Source organism: Adelges cooleyi, unplaced genomic scaffold (assembly GCF_023614345.1).
Source record: "Adelges cooleyi isolate 19-005CV unplaced genomic scaffold, UGA_ACOO_1.1 ACOO_flye_CR_arks_rails_tigmint_CR_PRNA_376, whole genome shotgun sequence".
Taxonomy (NCBI): Eukaryota; Metazoa; Arthropoda; class Insecta; order Hemiptera; family Adelgidae; genus Adelges; species Adelges cooleyi.
In genome coordinates this window covers 9,881-35,611 of record NW_026096053.1, presented here as the reverse complement: position 1 = coordinate 35,611, position 25,731 = coordinate 9,881, and the positions used below count along the sequence as shown (strand labels likewise).

Genomic DNA, 25,731 nt, shown 5'->3' with positions numbered 1-25,731 from the left:
AACTAGATTGCTGACTAGTGATAAGAATAGAAGTCGACGTCGGCCATTTTTGTGGGATTTATGTGTGTATAAAATAATATATATATAAATATATATATAACTGTGATTCTGTGCTATGAGCTTAACTTATGATTGTTATAAGCAGTGATAACAGTTATAAACATGTGATAAGGTTCTAAGATGACGGAAAATGGTAACTTGACAATTATCTCTATTGGCAACATGTACACTTGGCAAACTAGTTTAATATAATATAAATATATATATCTGTGCTTGTTAATAATCCCTTATCAATTAACAGATTTCTTCTAATCACCATCATAGAATAACCAGAAGACACAGTCAACGAGAAATCGAAATCAGTAAAATTATTGAGAGTATCAGTGTAGCCACAAATACACCGTTAATACATATTATTCATTGTTGCCGAAACTGATTTCATACATTTTCCGGTTAGGGAAATGAACAGTGTCACCGAGTATAACATAAAAAGGGTAATTCTCTTCATACTGCCTATACTGATGCTATGTATCTGTTTGATTCATGCTCTGTAATAACAGTGAGGCTATATCATCCAAGAAGACAGCGGAATAGTACCTACATAATATGTTATGATTAATTCTTTAGCAAATATTACCATAACACAAGTCGTAATCCTACATAAAATATTATTATAATCCCACGGTACCCATATCTAAAATTATCTCAAACCTACACTGTTGTAGATGTATAGTTATAATATTAGCAGAAGTACTACACACGTTAAGCCGATCAAACCATTTAACTAGGTATTTAAATACATGTTATTACATTTATAGAGTTTAAATGATCCGGATTAAAAAATCCATAAAGGATATTACATATTATATTATAGACAAGCTTGCGATTTATCGAGAAATGTTAAAACAGATTCGCGAGAAGTAAAATCATATTTTTGTATAATATATTCATCCGGGTTCACCAACTATTATTAAATGTAGGTATTTAATAATTAATATTGTAGTTGCTATTTTTTTTGGATGCAGAATTTAAATTGATAGCGTTACTATAAAAATCCTAGTTAACTATTTATCTATGAAAATAGTAGACTTAATAATATTTAACATTTTTTTGGGAGGTTTTAAAATTTGGATTCGAGTTCTCGATTGGTCTAAATCGGAGCCTGGCCATTAGATATTTGAAAAAATAAAAGAATATGTCAACTTACACAAATTACAATAAAAATCCACTGAAATGTTCGGTTTAAAACACAGACAATAGGAAATGAAGTAATGTTTATTTTACAGAATTTTTGTACTTTCAAGGTGAAATAAAAAAAATCAATAAAACATGAACATTATTAAATACACTCTTAACATAAAGTTAGTTAACAATTCGTTTAAATTTAAATTTAACATCTGCTTAATTTAATTAAGTTTCACCATAACATTATTATTTAATTCTATTTTTTAAGTTAACAAAATGTTAGCTGGGTTACCAAAGCGGTTACCTTGATTCCAACGTTCTCATTGGTTATCACGAAATGTGATAACTGATAATATTATAATCAAAAATCTGAATTAGTAATGTATAGTTCGATCTATGGCATTTTAAATTGGCTGATAATGTTCGAAACTTGCCTATGTAGTTTTTTGCTTAGACAAAATGATATATAAAATGTCTGTACACTGTTTTTTCAATGTAATATGCATAATACAGGTTTAACACCACCGCCAGGAAATAAAAAAAAAAACATGTGTAAACATAACGGACGTGATTGAATAAGGTGAGCGTGATTGAGTAAAGCTCAAACTGCTAAAACGTGTGTAGTTTTTTATTCAGAGGATTTAGGTGGAAAATCAAAAAGGGATTTTACGTTTTTCCGTTCAACTCGAGCGACGTGGGTTTAAAAATTTGATTTAATTACTCCACCAAACATAATTTACAGGGTATTTAGAATTTCATATTACAATTGTATTATTTCTTCAATGAAATAATATTGTTTTAGCCAAAGAATGTTTCAAATAAAAACATTGAAGATCAAAAACTATACTTGATGTTAAAACTAAAACTATTATTTTAAAGGGTGGTTTCAAGGGTGAACTGATAATCAGTTTAGGTAAATCATTTTCTTGAGCTATAATAACTGACAAAGTATTCAACACTGGTCATTGTTTTCATTACATCATTTAGATTTTAATAGGTAAGGTTATGTATGCTATTATTTGCTGACAAATTATTATGATTTTGCAATTATATTAAATTATAGTCTAACGTTTGGACTTTGCGACATAGAAGTGTATAAAAACAAAACAAAACTAATTTTTAGATAAATTAGAGTTTTGAGCTTTAGTTTGAGGTTCGTGTCAAATAAATATGTACTTGAACAAAAGACTGTGTTTTTTTGTGGTGGGGGGGGGGGGGGCTAGAGAGGACCATTTTTCACGAATAGTGTCGTTAAGCTTTATAATCTGTGTGTAAAAATACAGATCATCGTAAAACAATAAGCTTGAAAAATTATGTGTTGTCTGTAACATGGACCCGTCACTGGAGATTACCGTTCTGGCAAATATTGTTTTTTTTTTTTAAATACAACAGCAAAAATGAAATATATGTTTACGCCGCGGTGTTTGAAATGAATTACAAGCAAAATTGTTTTTATAGCGTTTTTTTAAAAAAAATGTATTAATTTTGCCAAAATTTTGGAAATAGCAAAACACCAAACGGGTGGGAGAATCGATCGATTTACATCATTTTGCAAATTATTAGGTTTGAGTATACACCTACATGGAAATGCACGGAAAGACAAAAGATATCATATATTATATTGTATAATACAATATAGGAACGATACAATCGATGATTGATAGTGACGGTGACAGTTGAAAATGGTTCACATTACCAACACTTACTATATGGTTGTATCACATTTTTCATTTCAACAACTTAACCTAACCGCCTACGGCTATTTCCTTTTCATATAATTTAAAGATTTAAATATTTTCCAAAATCAAAAAATTTCCCTTTTTTTATATTGACACTATAAGTGTAGGCTGACTTTCAAAAATTAAATTTTAATCACAATCAAATCAATGAAAATAGTATAGTACATAATAATTATAAATAACAGCAACTTATATATATATATATATATATATATATATATATATATTTATGCTTTATTTTTTATTACTATTAAAAATCATTGTTGACAAAAAGTTAACTCGATACAATGAGTAAATATAAAATATAAATGTTTAATCTTATGTTTATAATTTATAAAAACAAAATAATATCTCAACAAAAGAAGTTACATATTGTGGTTTGATAAGAAAATAATTAGTAAAAAAACAAATAAAATGTTTTATTTAAATATCCTTTTATATATATTTTTTAAACACAAGCTTACAACATGGAAATTTAACTAATTTACTTACTTAAAATTTTTAACGACACTAAAAATGTAAATAGCAAAAATTAAATATGAAAACTTTGGACGATTTTACTCAATTAGGGCTTTTAAACTTTTGAAAAGTTTTCTAATTTCTTTTTTTGAAGTTGAAGAAATTAGGTAATTTGTCATTTTGTCTTTGAGCGGCTTTGACAAAAGTATGTTCGCGTTTTACACCTACAGATAAATGAGTGTACTTCACCGGGCTAACTTTTTACTGACAGGCAAACCACTAATCAATGTCAATTTATTTTAATTAGATAAGTGACTGATTTTACAATAAATCTCTTTTAAAAGTAATTGTCCAAAACTGGTTCAGTTGACCAGTCAACATTTTCAATAAATTGTTTTTTAAATTTATAATGTTTATTAACGTTTAAATTTCAAAATTTCAATATTTAGTAGTCTTATAATAATGACATAAATTTAAAATGTTTTCAAAAGGAAAAACTATAAACTGTTAATAATTTTCGAGAAAATGAATGTCTTAAGTTGAAATTGATTACACTTTATTGTATAAACGGATATATTTTGTGAAAAACAAAACACTATACAATAAGTATACGGGCTGATATTTTGAATTAGTTATTTTCGTTGATTTGCATTTTGCATTTGGAAACGAGTAAACCTCTTTTTTTAAAATTATTATTCAGGCGAAACCCTTATACAAAATATAGTGTATACATATGTCGCACTTAAAGCCCTTTATAATACCTTTCTCTGCGTGCCGTCACCCTTTCTTATGATTCGACCTGGGAATTAAAATAAAAACATTATTTTTGTTTCCACGAGGCAATTTTTTATTTTAAAGAAAAATCTATATTTTTCAGTTTTCCACACACACACACACACACAACCGCTCGTTTGTGATGAAATGATGTATTTAAAAAATTATATAAGTGTTTAATAATACTTTTTGTCACATATTAATTTATTATTTTTACAATTTATGTTTTTGACGGTCAAATAAATGGACTTACCGCAATCGTTTTGTCAAAGCATGCGATTACAAGTAGGTTTTTACAATATTTTTTTTAAACTAATCATTTTAAGTAAATATCATTGAACTTCGTTTGCGTTATTTTCCACTTGTCAACCAATTTTTTGTTCCTTTTTCCTTTAAAGGGAAACCTATCGTAGGACACAAATAATTGTTATCAGATTTCAAAAAACTTTGTTCATGTTGGCCTAACCTAACCGAGTCTGGTTATTGGCAACTGGTAATTAACCGGTTTCCAAACAAAGTCATCCAAAAATATGTGCGTGTGGTGCGATCTATCGGTGGTTTTTTTTAATAAAAGAACTGATAAATAATTATCTGATAAGATACGAAAGATAAGAGATAATAAATAAGAGATTAGAGATAAGATAACTAAAAGTTAACTATTGATAAATGTTGACAGTAAAACATGAAACATAAAACGTTATCGAATATATATATATATAAAATATATTAGAGATCAGAGATTAAATATTGGTAAATCATTTTTAATGTGCTGGCCAATTAGTTTGTGCTGCTCATTCAACCTACTCATTCAGGCAATATATTATAGTTAACATAATCATAGTTGACATAAGACATAATATACATGTGCTTATGTATCCGCTTGTAGTGTGGATGCTCGATTTTTTTTTACCTCTGATATTTTTGGCAAAACTACCCAAATACAATTTCTGTAACATGAAATTCGGAAAACCTTGTGGATGTATTTTTTTATTTTACCGATCTCGGTGTAACCCAAATTAGCTTTTGCCCGAAAAGTCGTAACTTTCCGCCGTATATTCAATGGGCGTTACTCGTACAATCCGCGACTTGATAAGCCTGTGTGCACTAGAACTGCGGGTCCCTTAATCGAAAAGTTTGTTAAGAAATTCGTGAGTACTGTGCCGTACAAAACGATAACGAGTTTTTTTTTCAGTAATCGAATTTCCACTTCATTAAACACTATTAAGTTTCCGGGTTTGCCAACGATTTCTGTCGGGGCTCCGGGCATACGATTTTCACTGCAGCGAGCAAAAATCTATTTATTTTTTTATTGTTTGACACATTTTTGTTATATATTATTCACGAGAGATCAAATGATTAAAACCTGCATAAGTAGGGTCAGGGCATTGTGAGGTCACCGCAGTCACAGGAGTGATCCACCATCTTCATTCAAAGTCTTACCACTTTTCTTTCAAATATCTTTGACCTGTTGGCATGGATTGTCTAACAAGGGCTTTGTATAGCTTCACCTTAGTAGCTTTCGACAGCAGCTTAGATTTGAGGAGTGTGATATTGGAAAAGTATCAGCGCGGTTATCAGCCATAACTCTTCTTTTTATTTATTCTGACGTACACTAAATCCCTTACAACATTATGGTAAAACGTAAAACATTTTTTTGGTATACCTAAAAATAGATTAATTTTAAGTATTGCCTGGTGGGGTGTTTAATTAAAAAAAAAAAAAGGAAAAAATAATTGGAATACATAAAAACGTGCACCCTTTCCAAGAGTTTATGTGGAAATTAATTACACTTTTGGGTTTTTATGGGTGTATCATTGTTTTTAGGTTATCTTTCTCGATTTTTAAGGGAAAAGGGTACGGGTTTACCAACTGACGTTCTAAAATTATTACTTCGAAAAAGTAATATAATAAAAATATAATAGAAAAACCATTCGGAATCAAAAACCGCTTTCGCCTCGAGCGAGCCGCCGTGTGTAGTTAAGTTTAATCAATTTTACAGAAGTGGCTCTTTCGTATATACAATTGGGCGTCGAGTCGTTCGAATCTCTGTTTCCGGTTTGTAGTTTTGACGGCGACAAATCCCATTAGCGCTTCCGCTCGGTAAACTTTTACAATTTTCCGGTGACCAATAAACACATAAATGTGTTTATGATACTATTATTATAGTTTTCGACACTGTTCGGAGCTATTTAGACTGGACGATTGGAAATTTAATCAAGTCTGAGTGTAAATTATTACCCTAGCCCCTTATTTGGATTTTTATTATAGCTGCAAATTCAAAAAGACTGTTAAAAAAAAGTTCAAAACGCTTTGGGGGGAATCGGTTATCAAAAGCAAGTCTTACACACATTTTTAGGTAATTAGATTGTTTTTAATAAAGCTAGAATGCAGCTATACATTTTCAGAGTATGTTTCTCAATATTGAAAAGGAATGGATGGGCTTTTTAATTGTGTACATTTTTAGGGTTGGGAGTTGATCCAACAGATGTTGAAATTATTTTATAAATTAAATTGTATAGTGTACGATTGTTGTTGGAAAAAAACATAAATTATCATTATTTATTATTAGTTGCACGTCGAAGCTGCTAAGAATGCTGTCTTGCTGTTGTGTGTAAATGTTTTTGGGTAAAATGATCGTCCCGGGAAATTCATTATTACGCCATTTATATTAATCGCATTGTGCGTTGTAATGATATAATATATTTTTCCTGACTTAATTAAATAGTTCTTCGGGTTAAAGACAAATCGTACAGCAAAACGCAATGCTGTCCGTCGTCGAATTCCTCCCTGGGGAATTCCACAAGACTTGTAAAACATTGAACGATTATTGAAAGGGCATAAACAAAAAAAAAATAAATATAACCTAACCTAGGAATGTGTACCTTTGTACGGTATTCGATTGTCGACGACGAGACTACCCCCAACGACTTTTGTAGTATACATATTATCCAGGATTTTCTAACGAACCCAGGACCTGATCCCGTGGGATAGGAAACGCAACGGATCATTAACCACACTAATTGCACGGTTATATTGTTATTATGGACCGTCGGCGTGGGTTAGACATAATATTTTTATGACCATCGTTATTTTATTACTATGGGGCGGAATAGTGTAAAAAAATCGACCATAAAACAAATAATACACCACCTCTGTACACGTCAAGAGCGCGTTAGGTTATGGTTTTCCCAGTGCCCTGTTGGCGTTTATTACACGAATAAAACTTTCGGGTTTTATGGGAAAAACCCAAAGCCGGAGATAACGCGATGGCACCGCCGGGGCGCCAGAAATTTGTCCGTCTATATGTTTTTATGTACAAATCAATACAATTTATATGACATGATGTTCCAATCGGACCAGGGACTTGGAGGTCATCACTATTTGCTTAGAAAATTTTACACATTTTCTTTTCTACAGACATTTAATCATCATTGACAACAGTGACAACAGTAGTTTACTAAACAAATTTTAACATAGTAATATAGTATTAGTTCTCAATATTTTTGGAAATGTATTAATAACAAAAATGTTTCAATGATAATTTTAAAATTTATATTAAATTAAACCAACATGAATTTACGACAAACAAGTATTAATGTTTATTTTTCTATTGGTTTGTAAGCACAGACTGATTAGGAGAGTTAGGATAAAACTATACCTATCTTTGAAACTCTGTAACCTATTCTCTAGTAGAATTGCTTGTAAACAATTTTTTTGAGCTCCGTTTCTTTATTTGACAAAGATGTGGTAATAATTTACACTGACAAACTGCTTAAGTAGATTATTCAGCTATAACTTGGCAATAAACCTTTTTAGAAATATCGTTGCACTGCTGTGATTTTTTTTTTTTGTTGCCCAAAACAAAAATGTGGGCAAAATGTGTTTCCTGAAATAAAACGGAAAACGTTCCGGCGACAGAAATACACACCGGTCAAAAGTTACGATATTTTATATACATTTTCGCTGTCTGTTCACATTTAAATCGTATACCCTATTCTGGAAATAAAAAAAACGTCACAGAAGAGTTATTGCAAAAAAGATTGTGGAAGTTGAACAATTTCTTTTTTTTGCCCCGAAACAACCGAAAGCACATCGTTCATGCCAACATAATATTTCCGAGGTCAGTTCGTTAAAAAATATATATTATATAAATATATTTATAAAAATGTGTATTTACGTTTCGTTTGTTATTATTATTGTATATATATATATATTTTTTTTTTTTTGTATACAATTCACAAGATATTCACAGACAGGCCCATAAATCCTAATGATTTGCATTGAATAAGTTGGAAGCCACAGAACCCACCTTTTACAACTACTACTATATACTTACTGCAATCTATATATATATATTTTCACCCTCGCCGTTACAATATTATAATATTAAAACTAATTTATAACAAAGTTGGATTTTTCATTTCGCAAATCGTTAAATATTAAAACACCATTCCAGCAGTAATAATAATAATAATATATACATTTTAATAACGACAACCCTTGTGATTTATAACCTTTTAAAACTTTTAAAACATACATCTCTATCGCTCGAAAAAGGCCACTAAAAAATATCATATCAACATCACATTAACGGGTTAAACGCGTTTGGAATGTGTAATAAATATTTTTTTTTGCATAACTTATTGCCAATTGTAGTTGCTATTTTTTTTTTGGTACAGAATTTAAATTAATAGCGCTACTATAAAAATCCTAGTTAACTATTTATCTATGAAAATAGTAAAACTAATAATATTGCACTTTTTTTTGGAGGGGGGGGGTTAAATAATTGTGGATTCGAGTTTTCGATTGGTCTAAATCAGGGCCCGACCGTTAAATATTTCCAAAAATAAAATAATATGTCAACTTACACACATTACATTAGAAATCCACTGAAATGTTCGGTTTAAAACACAGACAATAGGAAATGAAATAATGTTTACTATACAGAATTTTTGTACTTTCAAGGTGAAATAAAAAAAAATCAATAAAACATGAACATTATATCATTGGAATTGACATGGCCAAATTATAATATCAGCAGCCGGATTTACCATCTATTATTAAATAAACTATTAACATAATGTCAGTTAACAATTCATTTAAATTTAACATCTGCCTAAATTAAGTAAGTTTCACCATAACATTATTATTATTAAATTAGGTATATTTGTTAATTTAACGAAATGTTACTTGGGTTACCAAAGCGGTTACCTCGATTCCAACGTTCTCATTGGTTATCCCAAAATGTGATAACTGATAAGTGATAATATTATCATTTCATAATCAAAACTTAATTAGTAATGTATAATTCGATCTATGACATTTTAACACGCCAATCAACTTTTTAACAAGATTATTTCGTTTGATTAACCTAACAATCGTTTTGACAACGTGTTAAGGGCTAACGAATCGACCAAAAAGAGACACAAAATTCAATAACTAGATTAGTGTTAGTGTCATTTAGAACCTAACCATTCTAAGTCTGACCTCAACCTAACCCAAACGAGCCTAACAATAATCTTGTTTTTAAATTTCATACTATGGTTTCCTTACTTCCGGTCGGAGTGCAAAGATGATTATTAAAGCAGAGGGTCCACGGAAGGTGGCAGCTCCCTTGGGGAGGTTCAAATGGTCGAGTTTTGAGATTATTTTGACGATTTAGAGTGTTGCAAGTAGTTTCGAACCGGGTTTACCATACACCTTATTTAACTACCTATACCGCTTTTGCCGTTCCAACGGGGGTGTCGTGGCTCGGTGTGTAGGGTTGACGTATACCTGGCTCACCGCGGTTACCCGTGAGTTATTGTTCTGTTGATTTATTATCGAAAAACTGTCTAGAAAGCTTTTCATACCCGCGAGAGCAAAAGAGATTTACCACCGTAAACCCGCGGTTTCAGTGGCCGAACAAGGTATGCTAAGGGGTAATGGGGGGTGGGGAGAGGGTAGGGGTTGGTGTGTTGAATCTCGGTTTTGGTCTTTTCAAATATGTTTTCTCGTCGGAATTCAGAGATAGGTAGGTAATGAGCGGAGAGAGAAAAAATTACAAGAATGTTAAGGCTATTTATATAAATAGTACATTTTTTTCATCCGTTCATTTCAAAAAACCGCGATTGACAATGGCCAAAACAATGACATAGGGGGGCCAAAAAAGGGGAGGGGTGGCAAGGAAAAAGGGTAGATACTACCCCAGAATTATTGTGTAAACTGCAAACGATGGTAAATTGAGAATCGTCTCCTGAAATATATTGTTTTTGTTTTATTTCATCCTTCTATCGTTGGCCGTTTTCAATTTAAAAACAACAACAACAATAGCCAGTGCAATTTTTGGTCTCATATCTCGGGTTGGATATATACTTGTCTTATACTATGGGAAATAAGGTCTTATCTTATCTTATGATCTATTTTATATTCCTCAATAATCTAAAAAAATATTCATTAAAACATTAACTTAACCTAACCCTAAAACAATTTTGCAATCGACCGGTACCACGGAACACCTTATGCAAAGAAAATGTATTTCTGTAACATTTGTATTTCTTTTTTATCAATTGCCTTATTTTCATCTATTGATCTGTTTTGAGTTAAAGAATTATATATATATGATTATTAAGATAAGACTGGGACACGGTAATGCGGATTTTGCTGAATCTATCAACTTGTTATTTTTAATATGTAAACAAATATTCCCAGCAAAATAAATATTACAAAAATCACCATGTTACAAAATACGATACAATATTTGTATTATATTGAATAAAATTACACTGTAAACTTAATAATATGTTGTAAACATTTCAAACGAGATTATAATACAATATGTTGGAGAGGCTGTTGTCAAGTTAAAAGCCTGCTTCTGTCATAATATTTAATGCTTTAAGACTGTAGTGACATAAGGACTACTGACTGAGTTATATTGAACAAGTAAAGTTGTTTGCACGACTCTAATTATAATTTATTATTCGGCTAAATATTTTGGTATTGTTTTTTTTTTTTTTGATAAAGAATATATTAACATTAAGAAAACGCTTGAAAATTCATAAGACATATTTTGCATGTTTATTATTATATTAATTTCTACTCTCAATAGGATTTTTAATCAATGTTGTTGATTTTTTTTTTCTATACAAATTTGTAGTATTGGAAAGTAACAAAATTAAATACAATTAAGAATACAAGTTTAAAACAAATGTATTTGTGAAATTCATTTGAATAGTATGATATTGTTTAAGTGATATTTTTCTGAAAATTAAGTGGAGAGCAGTTAACAATTTAAATTATATAAATCCCATCAACTACACTACATAAATGTCATTAATAATAATATATTACATGGTTAACACTGCGTTGTCTACGTCCTAATCAAAGTCCAATATATACTTTCCAAGGGTACACACTTCTCTATTTGTCGGTACTCGAAATTAGTGTGTTTAACAGATTGCCAATGGTTGCGATTGCTTATTTTTTATCCAAACTCCTTTATGGGAAAATCGATTTCCCTTCAATTTTAACACATGTTAATATATTTCATGAGTTCTCAGCGTTTAATAGAGTAGGTGAAAAAATATTTTTCTTAACATGCTGTGTAATGATATGACATAGTTATTTCTAAATTTAATTCATCTATTTCATAAAATCTAACTTTATAAAAATTGCTGACACTAAATTTGAGTTTTTCAGAATGGGTAGTAGTTTGAAAATTATAGTATTTTAAAAACGCTATTAAACGGTCAAAACGAAACGTACGTAACATTTTCTTGAAATTTGTTTTAAATACCTATTTTTTCAACCCACAAATTGCCCCTAACCCTATCCAATTCGATCGCCATGCGCGCATTAGCTTTTTTGTGAGGGTGAGATGCAGGGGCGGGGGGCTGTATGCTAAACGAAAAAGTAAAAAAATATTATTTGCAAAAAATGTGTGTACTTACGGTTTTAACGTATTAACGACGACAACGACGAGACTTGGCGCGCGATACAGCCGGTGTAGCAAAAGTCATCCCGTCACAGACTCCGCGAGCGGTGTGATTTCGACGGCGAGCTGCATCGAAGGGCTGTGAAGGCCGGGAACAGTCGGGAGGAAGGTCCGGACGAGAGGGGAGGGCCCCGGGAGAGGCACGGGAAAGAGCGGGAACGAGCGTCGCACTGAGAGGGGAGAGAGAAGGGATGGGCAAACGGGAGAGCACGACGCAGACGCAACCCTTTATATACACCTCTCATCCCTCTTCGCGAATCCACTCACCCCTTCCGACGCGACATACCCCTATCGCATACGTTATAAAGTCTCTATATATTATTATAGTCCCCGGCCGATTTCCTATACCGTTATTATTTTTATAATCGCGTTGTCCTTGTTATTGTTTTGTACCTGGGCGATTGTCTGAAACTAAGGAATTTACCTGTCCGCTCACTTTTACTAGACTTGTGTTTTGATTTTTAGAAAACTTGTTTACACTCTATGTGAAATAGTTCCTGATCAACGTTTTTTTTTTAGCAAAATTAAGATATTTAATAAATCATCTCATTCCAATAACAAAAAAAAATAAAATTGGTCGAATTTTCAGTCCCTCGCCGTGTCCCACACCCCCATGTCGTAGATGTTTGTCCTTAATTCTCAATCACTCACCTACACCTAGTTTGGTAACCCCCTTAACCTAACCGTTTTACTTAGCTGAGAAGGTTTGTTTTTGTGTGTGTCTGAACCCACGTTGTCTTTTGAACCGTTGAACTGTAAGGTACTTTATGGGACCAAACATTTTAAAAGTTCACCCCTTGCCAGATTCGAATGGAAGCGTCGCATCGTCCAACCCTCATTACCTCTACTACAGTTCATGGCTTCAACAGAGCAGTGATGTTTTTTTTTTTTTAATTTTAATTTTACAACCTTAAAGAAGCTGAATGTGTGCCGTGTCGAATAACATTTACCCAAATAATAACGCTATATCACATTACGGTCGTAAACGCACCCTTCACACGCTGTCTGGCACTTAACCATCACTACATTGCTCTTACAATAATATACAGGTATTCTTTGTTTTCCTACAGCAGCAGTACTAGGTGTAATAAGTTTATTGCATTCCAAAAATGTTGTTTTCGACAGCTGGCTCAACTCAACGTTATTGCAAATACCTCGTTTATAAAAAAAAAAAAAAAAAAAATACAGCATAAAACGTTAAAAGCACAATATGGGTTTTAAAAAAATACACATTCAGGCACAACATATGAATTGCTTATAAATATTATAACTATATTATGATAATTTCAACTGTTATATGAATACTTCTTGTTTTACAATTGTTTTTTGTATTTTTATCTACTAGTGCGGTACTCGTTAAAGTACAACATTTACCTTCGAGTCATGAAATGTGTTTGAAAAGTTCTATCTTCTTGTGTTGTATTAACATAATTACTTTAGTTTCAGAAAACTATATTATTATGTTGTTCCGATGCATCTCATATTCATTAGAAAACGCCGCCAGGCAATACGGTAGTGCATGTTGAAACTTGCATAATATTACAAGCAACTTCATATCAACTGTATTCAATAGTAACACATACCGACTATTTCTATAGTACTTTACATATATATATAATAATTTGACGGTTGTATTATTTTTTTTTTAATAAAATTTGTATTACACGGAGTAAGAGGCTCTTCAGGTCGTGCAGAAAGTATTAATTAACTTGAGCACTGAAATAATAGTAAAAGTACCTTAACAATTTAATTAGTGCATGTTAAACTTTAAGCGAAAACCGGTGTTTTTGCTTTATTACATTTTGTTTGTAACTTCTCCAAACCTAATTAGCTTACTGTTTGCAATTACACATATATATATATATAATATAATCTCTGTTTATAGCTTTATAACAACTTATTTTTCGAAAGATGGCCGGTAAAAAAAAAACAACTATAGACATTTAAGATAATCATTTATAGTATAGACCTCTGCCTTTTAAAGAACACCTACAAAAGCAAAAAAAAAAATGCCAAAAATATCTACCCCTAATAATGAACAATATAATTATTTTTGAATTTAAAAGAAACGCTCAACTAGAATATCAAACGTGAGGTGCAGATTTATCATAAGATTGGACTTGATACAACAATAGAATCTCGGGCAGGTTTATTGTTGCGTTCCATTATTAACAGACGTACAATGTAATAATAATAATAATATAATACAGTTAAATCAGTCGCCCGAATTCGTGGAAAATTAACATGGACGTGTATAACCCTTTCTGACCCTACTGCAAATTACTTCTGAGAAGTAAGTTCATTCATAGGTATGTTATCATATTGTGTATTAGTTGACCCAACACAAAACCGCATTAGGCGAGCAAAAGGACCAACAATGTCCAGAGAAATTGTAGAAGTTGATTTAGTATCCAGTAAATTTAATAGTCAAATTATATCTTTAAGTTGTACTTCAAAATTTACAGAACATTCATATAGAAAATTTTAATGTTAGTGATGACAAAATGTTTTCATCTAACATTAATAATTGTCAATAATTAATTTACTGTCAAACAGCAAATTGTTTGTTTAACGTCAATTGTTACTTTACTTTTTAAGTCTAATTTATAAGTAAAGAAAATTGAATGTTTATAGACATATTGCAATTATTAACAGAAATAACTGTGAGAACGAGTTGGTCGGAAAAAAGTATCTTACTATGTTACCTAATGTGATCAATATTAAAAAAAATAAAAACAATAATAATTAAAAGATAAGTGGTTCATAATTGTACACACAATATGTTGCTATACAATTTTTCTTCTACAAGTTTTCCTATTTAACAGGTTTATTTGGTCAGCATAAAAAAGTATTCGATTTGACTTTTGTTTTATATTTTTAAGATTTGTATAAAATCAAAGCATATTATGTGTATCAAAATTGAATCATTGAGGCTAATGGAAAACAGTAGTTATTTTTGGATTCGTAAATGTTATATTTTATACCTCAAGTAAAGTAAATATAAATGAAACTTTATCTGGGGATCAACTAAAAGTGCTTATTTTAAAGTGTACTTTATTTTTCGTTTTCCAAATACCGTTCTGATATTATGCGATAAAACGATTTGGATTTATTTCAAATAACGTTAACACTCTCAAGTTGAATTTCAGCAAGAATACCAGTCATAAGACTACCAAGAATTAAATTACATCTCAAGGTGTCAGATAAACGAGAACTCTAGGTCAAGTAGCATTTTTTTAGGTGTTTTAGATTTTATTTCCAATTATTATATTATTAAATTCACTTGAAATACGCTCATAAAATCGTTTTTAGTGACCTAAATTACAAGAGTACATTAAAAAAAATATTATTTCCAATTGAACGATCAAAATCATTATAGTATCATAATCGCATTAAAAAAAAGTACAAAACAAATTTTGAGATAAAAAAAAAAAGAAGTTTCAAAAACTTAAGACTCTCCGAACAAGTATAAAAACTTATTGCAAAATATTACTTAAAACAAGCTGTATATAGCGTTACATTGCAACAATATAATTTAATAACACTTCGTTGAAGAATTATTTTATTTTTACATCCAAGTTTTTCAGGAAATCAAAATATATTTTTTACAAAAAATAGTATTCGAATGTTCTCACAAAAAATATACCATGTCTTTCAATTTCAACTCAAACATTGTTTTTATTGATTTGTTGATTGTTAGTTAGGCGCATGTATGTATAGCGTTCAGTATCGACTTGACAGTCACTTTTGAATTGGAAAATTTGTTGTATCAAGTGTAAGCTTTATCATGAATTGGTTTAGGCCATATTCAAACAATTATACAGTGATGTATAATTTGTAATTTTTTTAATAGTTCTCGAGCAATTATTATTTTACTTACAATTTGTTTTATGGATATTATTTTCGGATTGAGTTTTGTAATTTTAAAATAATTCCTGAAGTCGTTTCCGTCTTCTTTACTCGGCGGTTGTGTATCGGAAATGAAAATACTCGAGGCACTGTACAATATTGATTTTTATTTTTTTTTAGGATATTTTTGAATATACTTAAGTATGGTATAGCCGCAATAATATTATATTACATCTCATTCGGGTTTGGCGGCCGCAAACTTCAAACACAGAGACGTTGCCGCCTTTGAGTACGGTTAGGTACATGTTACAATGCCGGAATAGAAAAACTTTCATCCCCAATGCTAATTCACCGGCAAAGGCGGTAATAATGTAAATGCGCGATCCGCTTCCTTCTTTTGGAGAAGACGGTGGTGCAAATGATGGGGGGGGGGGGGTGCACGATACTTGGCCTCGAGCATCGATTTCGGGCAGCCGATATTGTCATTTTATTGTTCCCATGATTTATGGCCACCGGAAACTTTTTAATATTTTCTTCGGGGCTTTTTTTTTTAAAACGCAATAACACTACGTTGGCAAAGAGCCGAAAAGTTTAAGCTTTTGCTTCGTCGCTCAAGGGTATACACTACTTACCTACCTACCTCGGTACACTACGATATTTATGTGAAAACCTACCTACCTCTCGCAGTAACAAAACAAAAAGTAATTATCGCCGCAGAAACGACTACTGTAACACACTATAACAGTACAGCCACGTGAGATGGTAAAGATTAAACCGATGATCTCACCGAATTATCACAGATCAGAATATAAAACCAGACGGTGTTACACTTGGCGTTAAACTTATTGATAAATGAAACCCTCGTCGACTTGGTGTCTAAATCGCATTCTTGGAATTAAATTATTGTACAAAACGGTTTACCACATAATATGTACTTGACCAATTATTTTCGTTATTACTGTTTATGCCTGTTTAACCAAATTGTAGTTTTAATAGCACTTTTAATTTCCAAAAAAAAAAAAACCCATTCATTATTTGGATATCGGCCAAGTGATGTATTAAAAAACATTCACTTGGTTAGTTATTTTTTTAATCAATTTAACCATTCATTCGAGTTTGTTCGTTGTGAAAACAAAACATAAAATTTAAAATCCCTTATGCCTTATCTCTTATCTCTCTTATGTTATCATATAAATCAGCTGATATTATCGTTATGATAAGAAATGAAAAAAACTGTCGATTTTTCCGTGTGTGTACCAAAGCAAAGACATAAAAACGTCAAAAAATAACATAGCAAAAAGAAATACTGGAAAAATTAATTGACAAGATATTTTCGGTTGTAAACGTTTAATCGATCATCTAAATGGTAAGAGCTTTGATGGTTTTGTTGTTTTATTACATACCGCGTAATGGCGTTGGAAAATTTTTGTTTCCCACAATCCACTCTCAATCGATTGAACTCTTGTAAACAACCAAGTATTCCTTATCCGATTTTCCCTAATCCATACCCACATAAAACGTATACACAAATCTGGACCCCACTCCCTTGCCCGTTATTTAGTTTTCCCTTATCAAACAAACTTCAGTGATTAAACCCAGTGCGAATTACTTTTAAACGTTTGGGAGTTTTTGTTTTCCAAGGAAAATTTTTTTTTTTATTGTATTGGGTGACTTGTACTGAATTAATTAGTTTAAAAAAAAATGTGTTCCCTTTAACGGGAAAATCAAATAATCAATATTTGTCGACAAAAATATTGTGTATTTTGAAAATATAAAACGACGGCCTGCCAAACTTTAACTATTTAACTTTTTCCTGTTTAACTGAACTTTCTGAGCTCCGATAATTCGATGGCAGAAATCTTGCACTAAATCGTCACTTTCTCGGAGGTTTTTGCATTCGTTTTTCCATCGTTGCACCCGTTCGTCCAGTGATTCTAAAAAAAAATCAGCCATTAAAAAGCATAAACCATAAACACAATCATAATAGTGAATAACCATCTATCGATCAACCGTACCTTCAGTGATTTTTTCAACCGGTATTTTCCACGTATAACTGTCTTTGTATAATGTAGAATAACACAAAGGGAAATTTGGTAAAACGTCCTGCAAATAGATTTCAAAAATATGTTATCTCTTGAATGATATTATGTTAATTAGGCATGTTTAAATAATGTAAAACACACTTTTTGTTCTATCAAACAACCGCTAGTGCGATAACTGAAAAAATATCAAATTCGCAAAAACTTCAACGTGTATTTTTATGAAATATAAATGAAAACTTATTTTTAGTTTTCCAATCTTAGCTATTGAAGATTTGGTTGTACAAAAATCCAGTTGTTTTTTATTTCTAAACATAAAGAAGCTGCTGAATAGTGGCTCATTGTGTTTTATTAATATTTAAATTTCACTAAATTAGTGGTTTCATTATAAAACTCGTTTACGTTTATAACAGGTTGAGGTTGTCCATAGTCTAAAGGCGGTTCAATTCTTTTGTTGTCGCCAAGTTTATTGTAAATCACTTTTGGCGTATAAAGTTTTTTCAATTTCTCTTCGTCCAGTTTCGGAATTACGGATATTTTAGGTTCGGCTCTTAAACATTAAGTAGAATAAATTTATAAAAAAAACTGTTAAATATTGATTGGATGAATACTTACGGATGGAAACACGGTTTGGGTAAGTTTTCCGGCCATTCGTAGTCTTTTTTATAATTGGTTTTATACATGTCGACTCCTTAAAGCGATAAAATTATCAAGTCATTGGAATTAAATGATATATTTACTATATTATGTTGATTATTAATCTATATACAGCTGTTGTTAGGGACAATATCGTTGTTAATTCAACCGTGTATGTAATGCTTATTAGATAACAGCTAGAGAGAGATTTTATAATGAACGTGTTCCTTATGGTCATAATATTTTTCCATTTGAACCAATCTATATTTATTGTTTTATTTAGGAAAAAAAAATATATTGGTTTGATAAAAAGTCACCATAAATTCTAATCAGATTATACCTGACAATGTTTTCTTCTTGACAAAATAATTTCAAAATGTTATGTTATCAATTTTTTTTTTAGTATCTGTCATCTAGTTTACCGCAATACGGTGAAGTAAAATGTTTTCTTACTCGAGTCGTGGACGGTTGTCCGGAAATGGGCTTCATTGAAACGTCTATGTTCAAAGAAAGCGCTTGCCACGGTCCCATGGTCGTATCTCATAAAACAATTCATTTTAAAATAATACAACTAAAGCCGTCGTATACGGATGGGCTCCAGACGGGTAATAAATATTTTTACAAGCCCTGATCAAACAAAACCCTGAATTGATCAATCTTAAGGCGCATATCGTTGCCATGGGAGTGATTCCCAAGCCGCCGTTGTCGTTGACCCGTCCAATGTAGTTTTTCATTCAAACATATCTATAACTAATCCAGGATTGCAGGATTGATAATGATCCGTTGTTATGATATGGATAAATAGCTCATTCGGTTAGAAAATTATAATTATTCTATACACAAAATATTACAAGGGTTGACACGTTGGCTTCTCGTGGCACGTGTCATGATTGCTTTATGTATTGAAATTTTGTTAAAAAAAAGTAAAAGTAAAAAAATAGCAGAGCAACCTTTTCAGAAATATCATTATTCATTCAAGGCGAGAGATGTATATAGTAATTATCTACAAAACGTTGCGCGCATATATTATAATAATAACTTATTTAATTGATTCCAAAACACTGAACATGGTTAATGATAACGAAAAAAAAAAAAATGCATATCATTAAGTCGGTGGGTACACATGGCAATCCATCATGACGTTATACCGTACAACAGTATTCGGATGTGGTAATAATGATGAAACGTGCAACGTCGACAGCGGCTGTTTGGCCAACAAAACAAAAGATTTTGCAAAGCTATTAAAGTTGGCTTTATTCTATGCAACCATTACTATATATATATACTAGTATAGTATAATGTTTCTTTTGTGTAACCCCGTAAGATTAACGATCAGAAAAAGCGACACAATTACACTTACAAGACAGAAAATAACAACTTAAATAACGCAGTAATGATATCAACATTTGTACAGGCTTAGTTTATTGGTTTAGTATCTAATCAATATTTTAATTGTGTTGTTTTTTTATAAGACAAAGTTGGTTGCTGACATTTTCTTGCTAAACCGAGTGAGTACCTTTTACGTATCTGAACCACGTTGTAGGTTCATAAACGAACGGAGTAGGAAATTTATAGGTTTTGGTAGGAAGTAAAATCACCCATAAAAGGAACGCCCATAAATATGTGAGAACAAAAAATCGTCCTCGTTCAAAAGTTTCTATACCGACACAATATGGCGCAAAGGTAATTTATAAGAATGAACGGACTGACTGTGTGTATAATAATATGGTTTTGCGTGTTAAGCTTAATAGCTTCGCGTGAGGTTTAGTCCCTAGTTAATCAACTAATGGGATCCTTCGCCCTGCATTGCATTCCAAACGTGTGCCGTTTCATCATTGGAAAAAAGCCAATACAGAGTAATATTCAAAAACTTTTTCAATGTAACCGTGTAAAGCTTGCGCATAACAAGAATTGATGATGATTCTGTAAAACGTAAATGGGATTTTATCCAAATGGCTTTTAGCATTTGATTAACGAAGCTAAAAATATAAGCAAACAATAGTCGTTTATAAGGTGGTTTAATGGTAAAAATGGTCTTACGATGGAATTCGACATTAGAGTTTAAAAATTTGTAAAACCAATTTGACGGTATGTGTTTTATTTTTTAAAAATAAGGTAATGTTAGCATTACATATTTTTTTTAAGTTTTAACGTTAATAAAACTACCTTAACGACATATGGCAAACGATATGTCTTGCGGAGTTTAGATGCTTCAAACCCTTTTTAATAGCTACAGAAAGTTCTGTCTTAATGTGAAATTAATAAGAAAGGTTACTAATAAAATAGCATACATTTAGTTTTTACTGAGAACAACCGAAAACCAGACTCGTATTTATTTTTAACAATTTTTGTAATTTTTTCAGACCCAAAAGATGAAAGCGAAAACTGATATCAAAAACATACATTGACGTATCTCAAATAATAATCGAATATATATTGTATTGTTAAAATCTATTGCATAAATTATTGCACAAAAATTTGATTGTTTATCTTATCGCATTTTTTTTTGTTTATTATTTACCAAAATATTTACCTTAATAACGATTTTCTGTTAAAACGGCACAGGACATAAAATTATGTCTTATAGATTTTTAAAAGTTATTGAAAAAATTATAACAAGTTGAAAAAAATGTAAATTTATCGAGTGTTTTTCTCGATTTCGAATGTGTTTTTATGGTTTGCACCTAAAATATAAAAAAGCCAGTACAGTAAGGTCGGGTTTAAGTTGTAACTCACAGCGGTCCACAATACAAAAGAGGCGAACGAAAATAGTATTACTTGAATTTTGAATTAAAAAAACATCAAACTGGGTCATAAAATAAAGACTTAGATGTGTGATTTTGTCTTTTAGTCTGTAACATGTACTATTACAAATATAAATAAATGTCTCGGGCACTAAATGAACTCAAATTTCAAACAATAATTTATCCTTTGCAAATAACTAAATATTTACTATTTTACAGTTTGACACAATTTATATCAAACTGTTTATATATTTTATAAATGTATTAACCGCGTGTACCTCAGTATGTACCAACAGTATCCAAGTGTTATATTACGTTTTTCCTTGTTTTCATAATATTCCTTACTAGGCCATTCAAAGTAAACACTTTGTTTCACGTGTGTCAGCTATACAAACTATACTCTTGCCTTTTTAAATTCATAAAATATGACCATTGTTATTATCCCATAGAGTTTGAAAATGTATGATTTAATTCTTATACTTTAAGCAAAAGTTAAAAAAGTTAAGTACAACAAATTAAACAGCATATAATATAGTGAGGTATGAGTCAAAACCGAAGAACTTAATAAAACATTATAGTAAAAATTTGTTTTTGCTTTCTTTAATATCAATGTGTACAAAGTGTGTTTTCATCATACACATGAAATAAATAGGTTACATTTAAACAACAATTGTTAAAGTTAGTAATAGTTGTTGAAATGAAAAGTAAAAGTAACACTGAAAAAAATATTTACCATATTTTATCTATGTTTCCTATTAGAAATCATAGAAGGTGAATACAATTTTATGTCAGTGCGTTTTCATTTTTTTCAATGTTCAGTTTAAAAATGGCGTGGTTTCTAATGCGTTATGTGGTTGTTAATTGTGTGTTGTGGGATTAATTAATAGAATATTATAGTATCTTAATGTACAAAATAGTCGCTATAATTATTGGAACATCAGGATTCTACGACCACGCAAGAAAATAGTTCTAGTAATAAACATAAACCAACACAGTTGTGCTAACACCATTTGTTTTCATAGATACTCTGAAGTCGCTTTAGGTTGAACCGTTGATCAAAATAGGGTTTAGTGTTTCTCAAACTATAGCAAGTATTTAAACGTCACTAAAATATTGACAATATGATTAGTCACTTTACTGCGATTCTGTTGTGTCTTTCCGGCGTTTATTGCATATCGTCCGCGGTTGACAATTTAGATTTTGATGGACTACAACAAATTTTAAGCGGCAAAACCGTCATTGCCGAATGGAACACAGTTATGGCCCAACATATATATAAAGAAGAAGCCATGGACTCAAAAAACACTGTTAGGCAGGTTGTGGAAGACTTTATGAGAAATCCCAACAACAATGCCGAGACGGACTTGTCATCGATCCGCAACATAATCAAAACAGGTTATCAATGCGCGTTTACCAAGTACGCAAGTATAACCACCTGGTTGATACTTAAGGATTTGTGGCAGTTCAAACTCAACATTGACAGGGCCATAATACATGCGGAAAGTCGTTATCCGGACATTAATGTTCAAAGAATATTTGAAGATGAAAGATTTCCGGAAATAATACTAAGGACCTTCGGCCGGTCGAGGTATAACTTAGACTATGACTTTAAATTTAAAAGAGGCGACTATCAGTTGCTCACCAAACACAAATCCGTTAGACAGGATAAGGACGAGGTGCACAAATTATGGGCAGGCATCATCGACAAGAAGCTCGGTTTGAAAATCAAGCACAAAATCTATACCGAAGTGATAAAAACGAAGCTTACAAATGAATATGCACAACCTCTTGTCGACACTATCAATGAACTCATCTGTGTTCTCAATGAGGCGATTCAAATGTTTGACAATTTCAACGTAGACAAGTGCGGAAAACACGATGGAAAATTTGTAAACATTTTCAAATCCCTAACAACCGGCGTCGAGGGTGATTTCAAGTTTGTTCTATGGGATATTGATGAAATGGTGGGCAGAGGAGAAATTCCTGGATTGGTCAGGGATCTTACAAAATCTACTCCGGAAACGTTGCCAGGAATTGACACAATAAAGGCTTCGGGCTGCTTCGTAGATAGTTTGGAATTTGAGCTTTCTGGTTTAAAAATGGATTTTGCAAACACTAATGGCTCAAAGGATATTTATGGCCCTAGCCTCGATGAACGGTATGATATCAAATATTATTACATGCTAGTTTAAATGCAAAACTCAAAGGACACATACCATCGATTTTTTCAAGTTTGACCAAATAAGCATTTACTTTGAATACATTTATTAGTTGTTTATTATGGAGTCTTACTAGTTAATATTATTTTCAAGTAGATTTTTATATTTTAATTTGATAACTTTTATATATTGTAAAATAACAAAAACAAACTTGTTTTTTTAAATGGAAAACTAAAAAATTGTAAACAATTCAAGTGACATTATATAATAATATAGAGTTTATTATTATTATATTTTAGCGAATCCGAAATAAAAATGAAACTCGTGGAAAACATAGGAAAGAAGACAATATTCGATGATAAAGTAGGTTTGATATTGTTTCGCGATGAAGTAAATTCGTTTGATGATTATCTTCAACCCAAAAATGTAATTATAAATTTGGTGTTAAGTACTTTCAAGTTGCTAATAATGTTGTGAATTTTAGGTTACCAAAAACATGACTTTAATAAACGATTTTTGTACATTTTTTCAGACCTCCTCCCGAGAATCCCAAAGTTGGTGTTCAATAAATTAACAAGGTATACAAACTATTATTTTTTTTTATCTTAAAATTTTTTCAAAATAACCTTAACGACATATGGCCAACGGTATGTCTTGTGGAGTTTAGGCACTTCAAAAACTTTTGAATAAACCTAACCTACCCTTGACTATTTTAAATGGCTTCTTAAAAGATAATGGTTTTCTTAAATGAACTACGACTTCAATAAAATAATAAGAAAGGTTACTAGTAAAAAGACAAACATTTAGTTTTTTACCGAGAAAAACCGAAAACCAGACTCATATTAATTTTTGTGTTTTTTTTTCAGACCCAAAAGATGAAAGTGAAAACTGATACCAAAAACATACATTGACATGTCTCAAATAATAATCGAATATATATTCTATTGTTAAAATCTATTACAGAAATTATTGCATAACTAAATTAATTGTTTATCTTATCGCATTTTTTGTTTTTATTATTTACCAAAATAACCTTAATACCGATTTTCTGTTAAAACGGCACAGGACATAAAATTATGTCTTGTAGATTTTTAGACCCTTTAAAGTTTTTATTACAAGCTGAAAAAAATGTAAATTTATCTAGTGTTTTCTCGATTTCAAAACTCAAGTTATATTACTTATGTAGAACGTTTGTACTTAACAAATGCATTTTTTATAGTTTTACCGTTATTTTTTTATGGATAACAATCTGTTTTTTGATCATATGTTGTTTTATTATTTGTGTTTCTGAATGTTTACACTGCTTGTACCATATGGTTAAAAATATTATAATAAATACAAATTTTGTATAATAATACTTAAAAAATATTTGTTCACCTACATATGTCTTGTATTTTAGTTAACACATGTTTTATTATTGTGATCATATTTTCTGTTCTCTTAATAAATTAATGTAATTCATCATTATTCTTCAATTTGTCGCAGTTAAGAAAATAGTAATGTTTTAACATTTCTATAAAATCAAATTAAATTTAATGTTAAGTAATAATTATAAATGTTTACATTAGGAAAATTTAATTGAATAATATTGTATCTTAATGTACAAAATGGTTATTCGCTATTATTGGAACATCGGGGCTAATACAAAAATCGACAAAACAAAATATAAAACTATTATAAACTAAAAAAATATTTAACTTTAAAATATATGTTTCTTCTAAACCAACCGATAAGCTAATTTGAAAATAAACAAGATGTGTTTTTATGGTTTGCACCTAAAATATAAAAAAAGCCAGTACAGTGAAGTCGGGTTTAATTTGTGACTCTCAGTGGTCCACAATACAAAAGAGGCGAACGAAAATAATATTACTAGAATTTTTAATTTAAAAAACATCAAAATCGGTCATAAAATATAAAATAAGGACTTAGATGTGCGATTTTGTCGTTTAGTCTGTAACTGTAACTGTATATTTTATTTCAAATTTGTATTGAATATTTTTAGACATAACACTATTTTTTTTTTTTTATTATTAAATAAAGTCCTTGACAGCTGTGGCCATTGGACTGACATTATTTTACATTATTAGTATACAATCTTATACATTATACAATAAGTAATTTTATGATAGCAATAGTTACATTTTTTAATTTTGTTAATTGGTTTGGAATTGTATA

The 25,731-nt window shown here is 30.8% G+C and overlaps 3 protein-coding genes across 4 annotated transcripts in view; 1 reads left to right on the top strand and 2 right to left on the bottom strand.

Annotated features, from left to right (window-relative positions):
• Window positions 1-12,181, bottom strand: part of LOC126840145 (C3 and PZP-like alpha-2-macroglobulin domain-containing protein 8) — a 72,191-nt gene extending 60,010 nt beyond the window's left edge. The window contains exon 1 of the mRNA XM_050575682.1: window positions 12,086-12,181. The gene's annotated coding sequence lies outside the window, so the exon portion shown is untranslated. The remainder of the gene's footprint in view (window positions 1-12,085) is intronic.
• A 5,591-nt stretch (window positions 12,182-17,772) lies between these two features.
• Window positions 17,773-19,209, bottom strand: LOC126841168 (uncharacterized). The gene is made up of 5 exons (XM_050577504.1): window positions 19,107-19,209; window positions 18,633-18,708; window positions 18,420-18,567; window positions 17,994-18,081; window positions 17,773-17,912 (listed from the first exon to the last, which is right to left on the bottom strand). The coding sequence occupies exons 1-5, from the start codon at window positions 19,207-19,209 to the stop codon at window positions 17,773-17,775; spliced, it is 555 nt and encodes a 184-aa protein (XP_050433461.1).
• Window positions 19,210-22,487: 3,278 nt separating this feature from the next.
• Window positions 22,488-24,645, top strand: LOC126840852 (uncharacterized). Of its 2 annotated transcripts, none has more exons than XM_050576831.1 (4): window positions 22,488-23,555; window positions 23,856-23,919; window positions 24,089-24,134; window positions 24,423-24,645. In XM_050576831.1, exons 1-3 carry the CDS (start codon window positions 22,519-22,521, stop codon window positions 24,128-24,130), a joined length of 1,143 nt encoding a protein of 380 aa, XP_050432788.1. In that variant the 5' UTR covers window positions 22,488-22,518; the 3' UTR covers window positions 24,131-24,134; window positions 24,423-24,645. The 2 variants fall into 2 exon arrangements, with proteins under 2 accessions (XP_050432788.1, XP_050432787.1); XM_050576830.1 differs by having other exon boundaries at window positions 23,856-23,982.
• The last annotated feature ends 1,086 nt before the right edge of the window (window positions 24,646-25,731 follow it).

Bases quoted from the DNA above. Each gene is read 5' to 3' on its own strand.
- LOC126841168 (XM_050577504.1), bottom strand. From the start codon at position 19,209: ATGAATTGTTTTATGAGATACGACCATGGGACCGTGGCAAGCGCTTTC. The intron at 18,709-19,106 runs GTAAGAAAACAT...TATCGCTTTAAG, and splicing joins GACAACCGTCCACGACTCGA to GAGTCGACATGTATAAAACC. The intron at 18,082-18,419 runs GTAAACGAGTTT...ATCTATTTGCAG, and splicing joins AACCTCAACCTGTTATAAAC to GACGTTTTACCAAATTTCCC.
- LOC126840852 (XM_050576830.1), top strand. From the start codon at position 22,519: ATGATTAGTCACTTTACTGCGATTCTGTTGTGTCTTTCCGGCGTTTAT. The intron at 23,556-23,855 runs GTATGATATCAA...ATTATATTTTAG, and splicing joins GGCCCTAGCCTCGATGAACG to CGAATCCGAAATAAAAATGA. The intron at 23,983-24,088 runs GTAATTATAAAT...ACATTTTTTCAG, and splicing joins ATTATCTTCAACCCAAAAAT to ACCTCCTCCCGAGAATCCCA.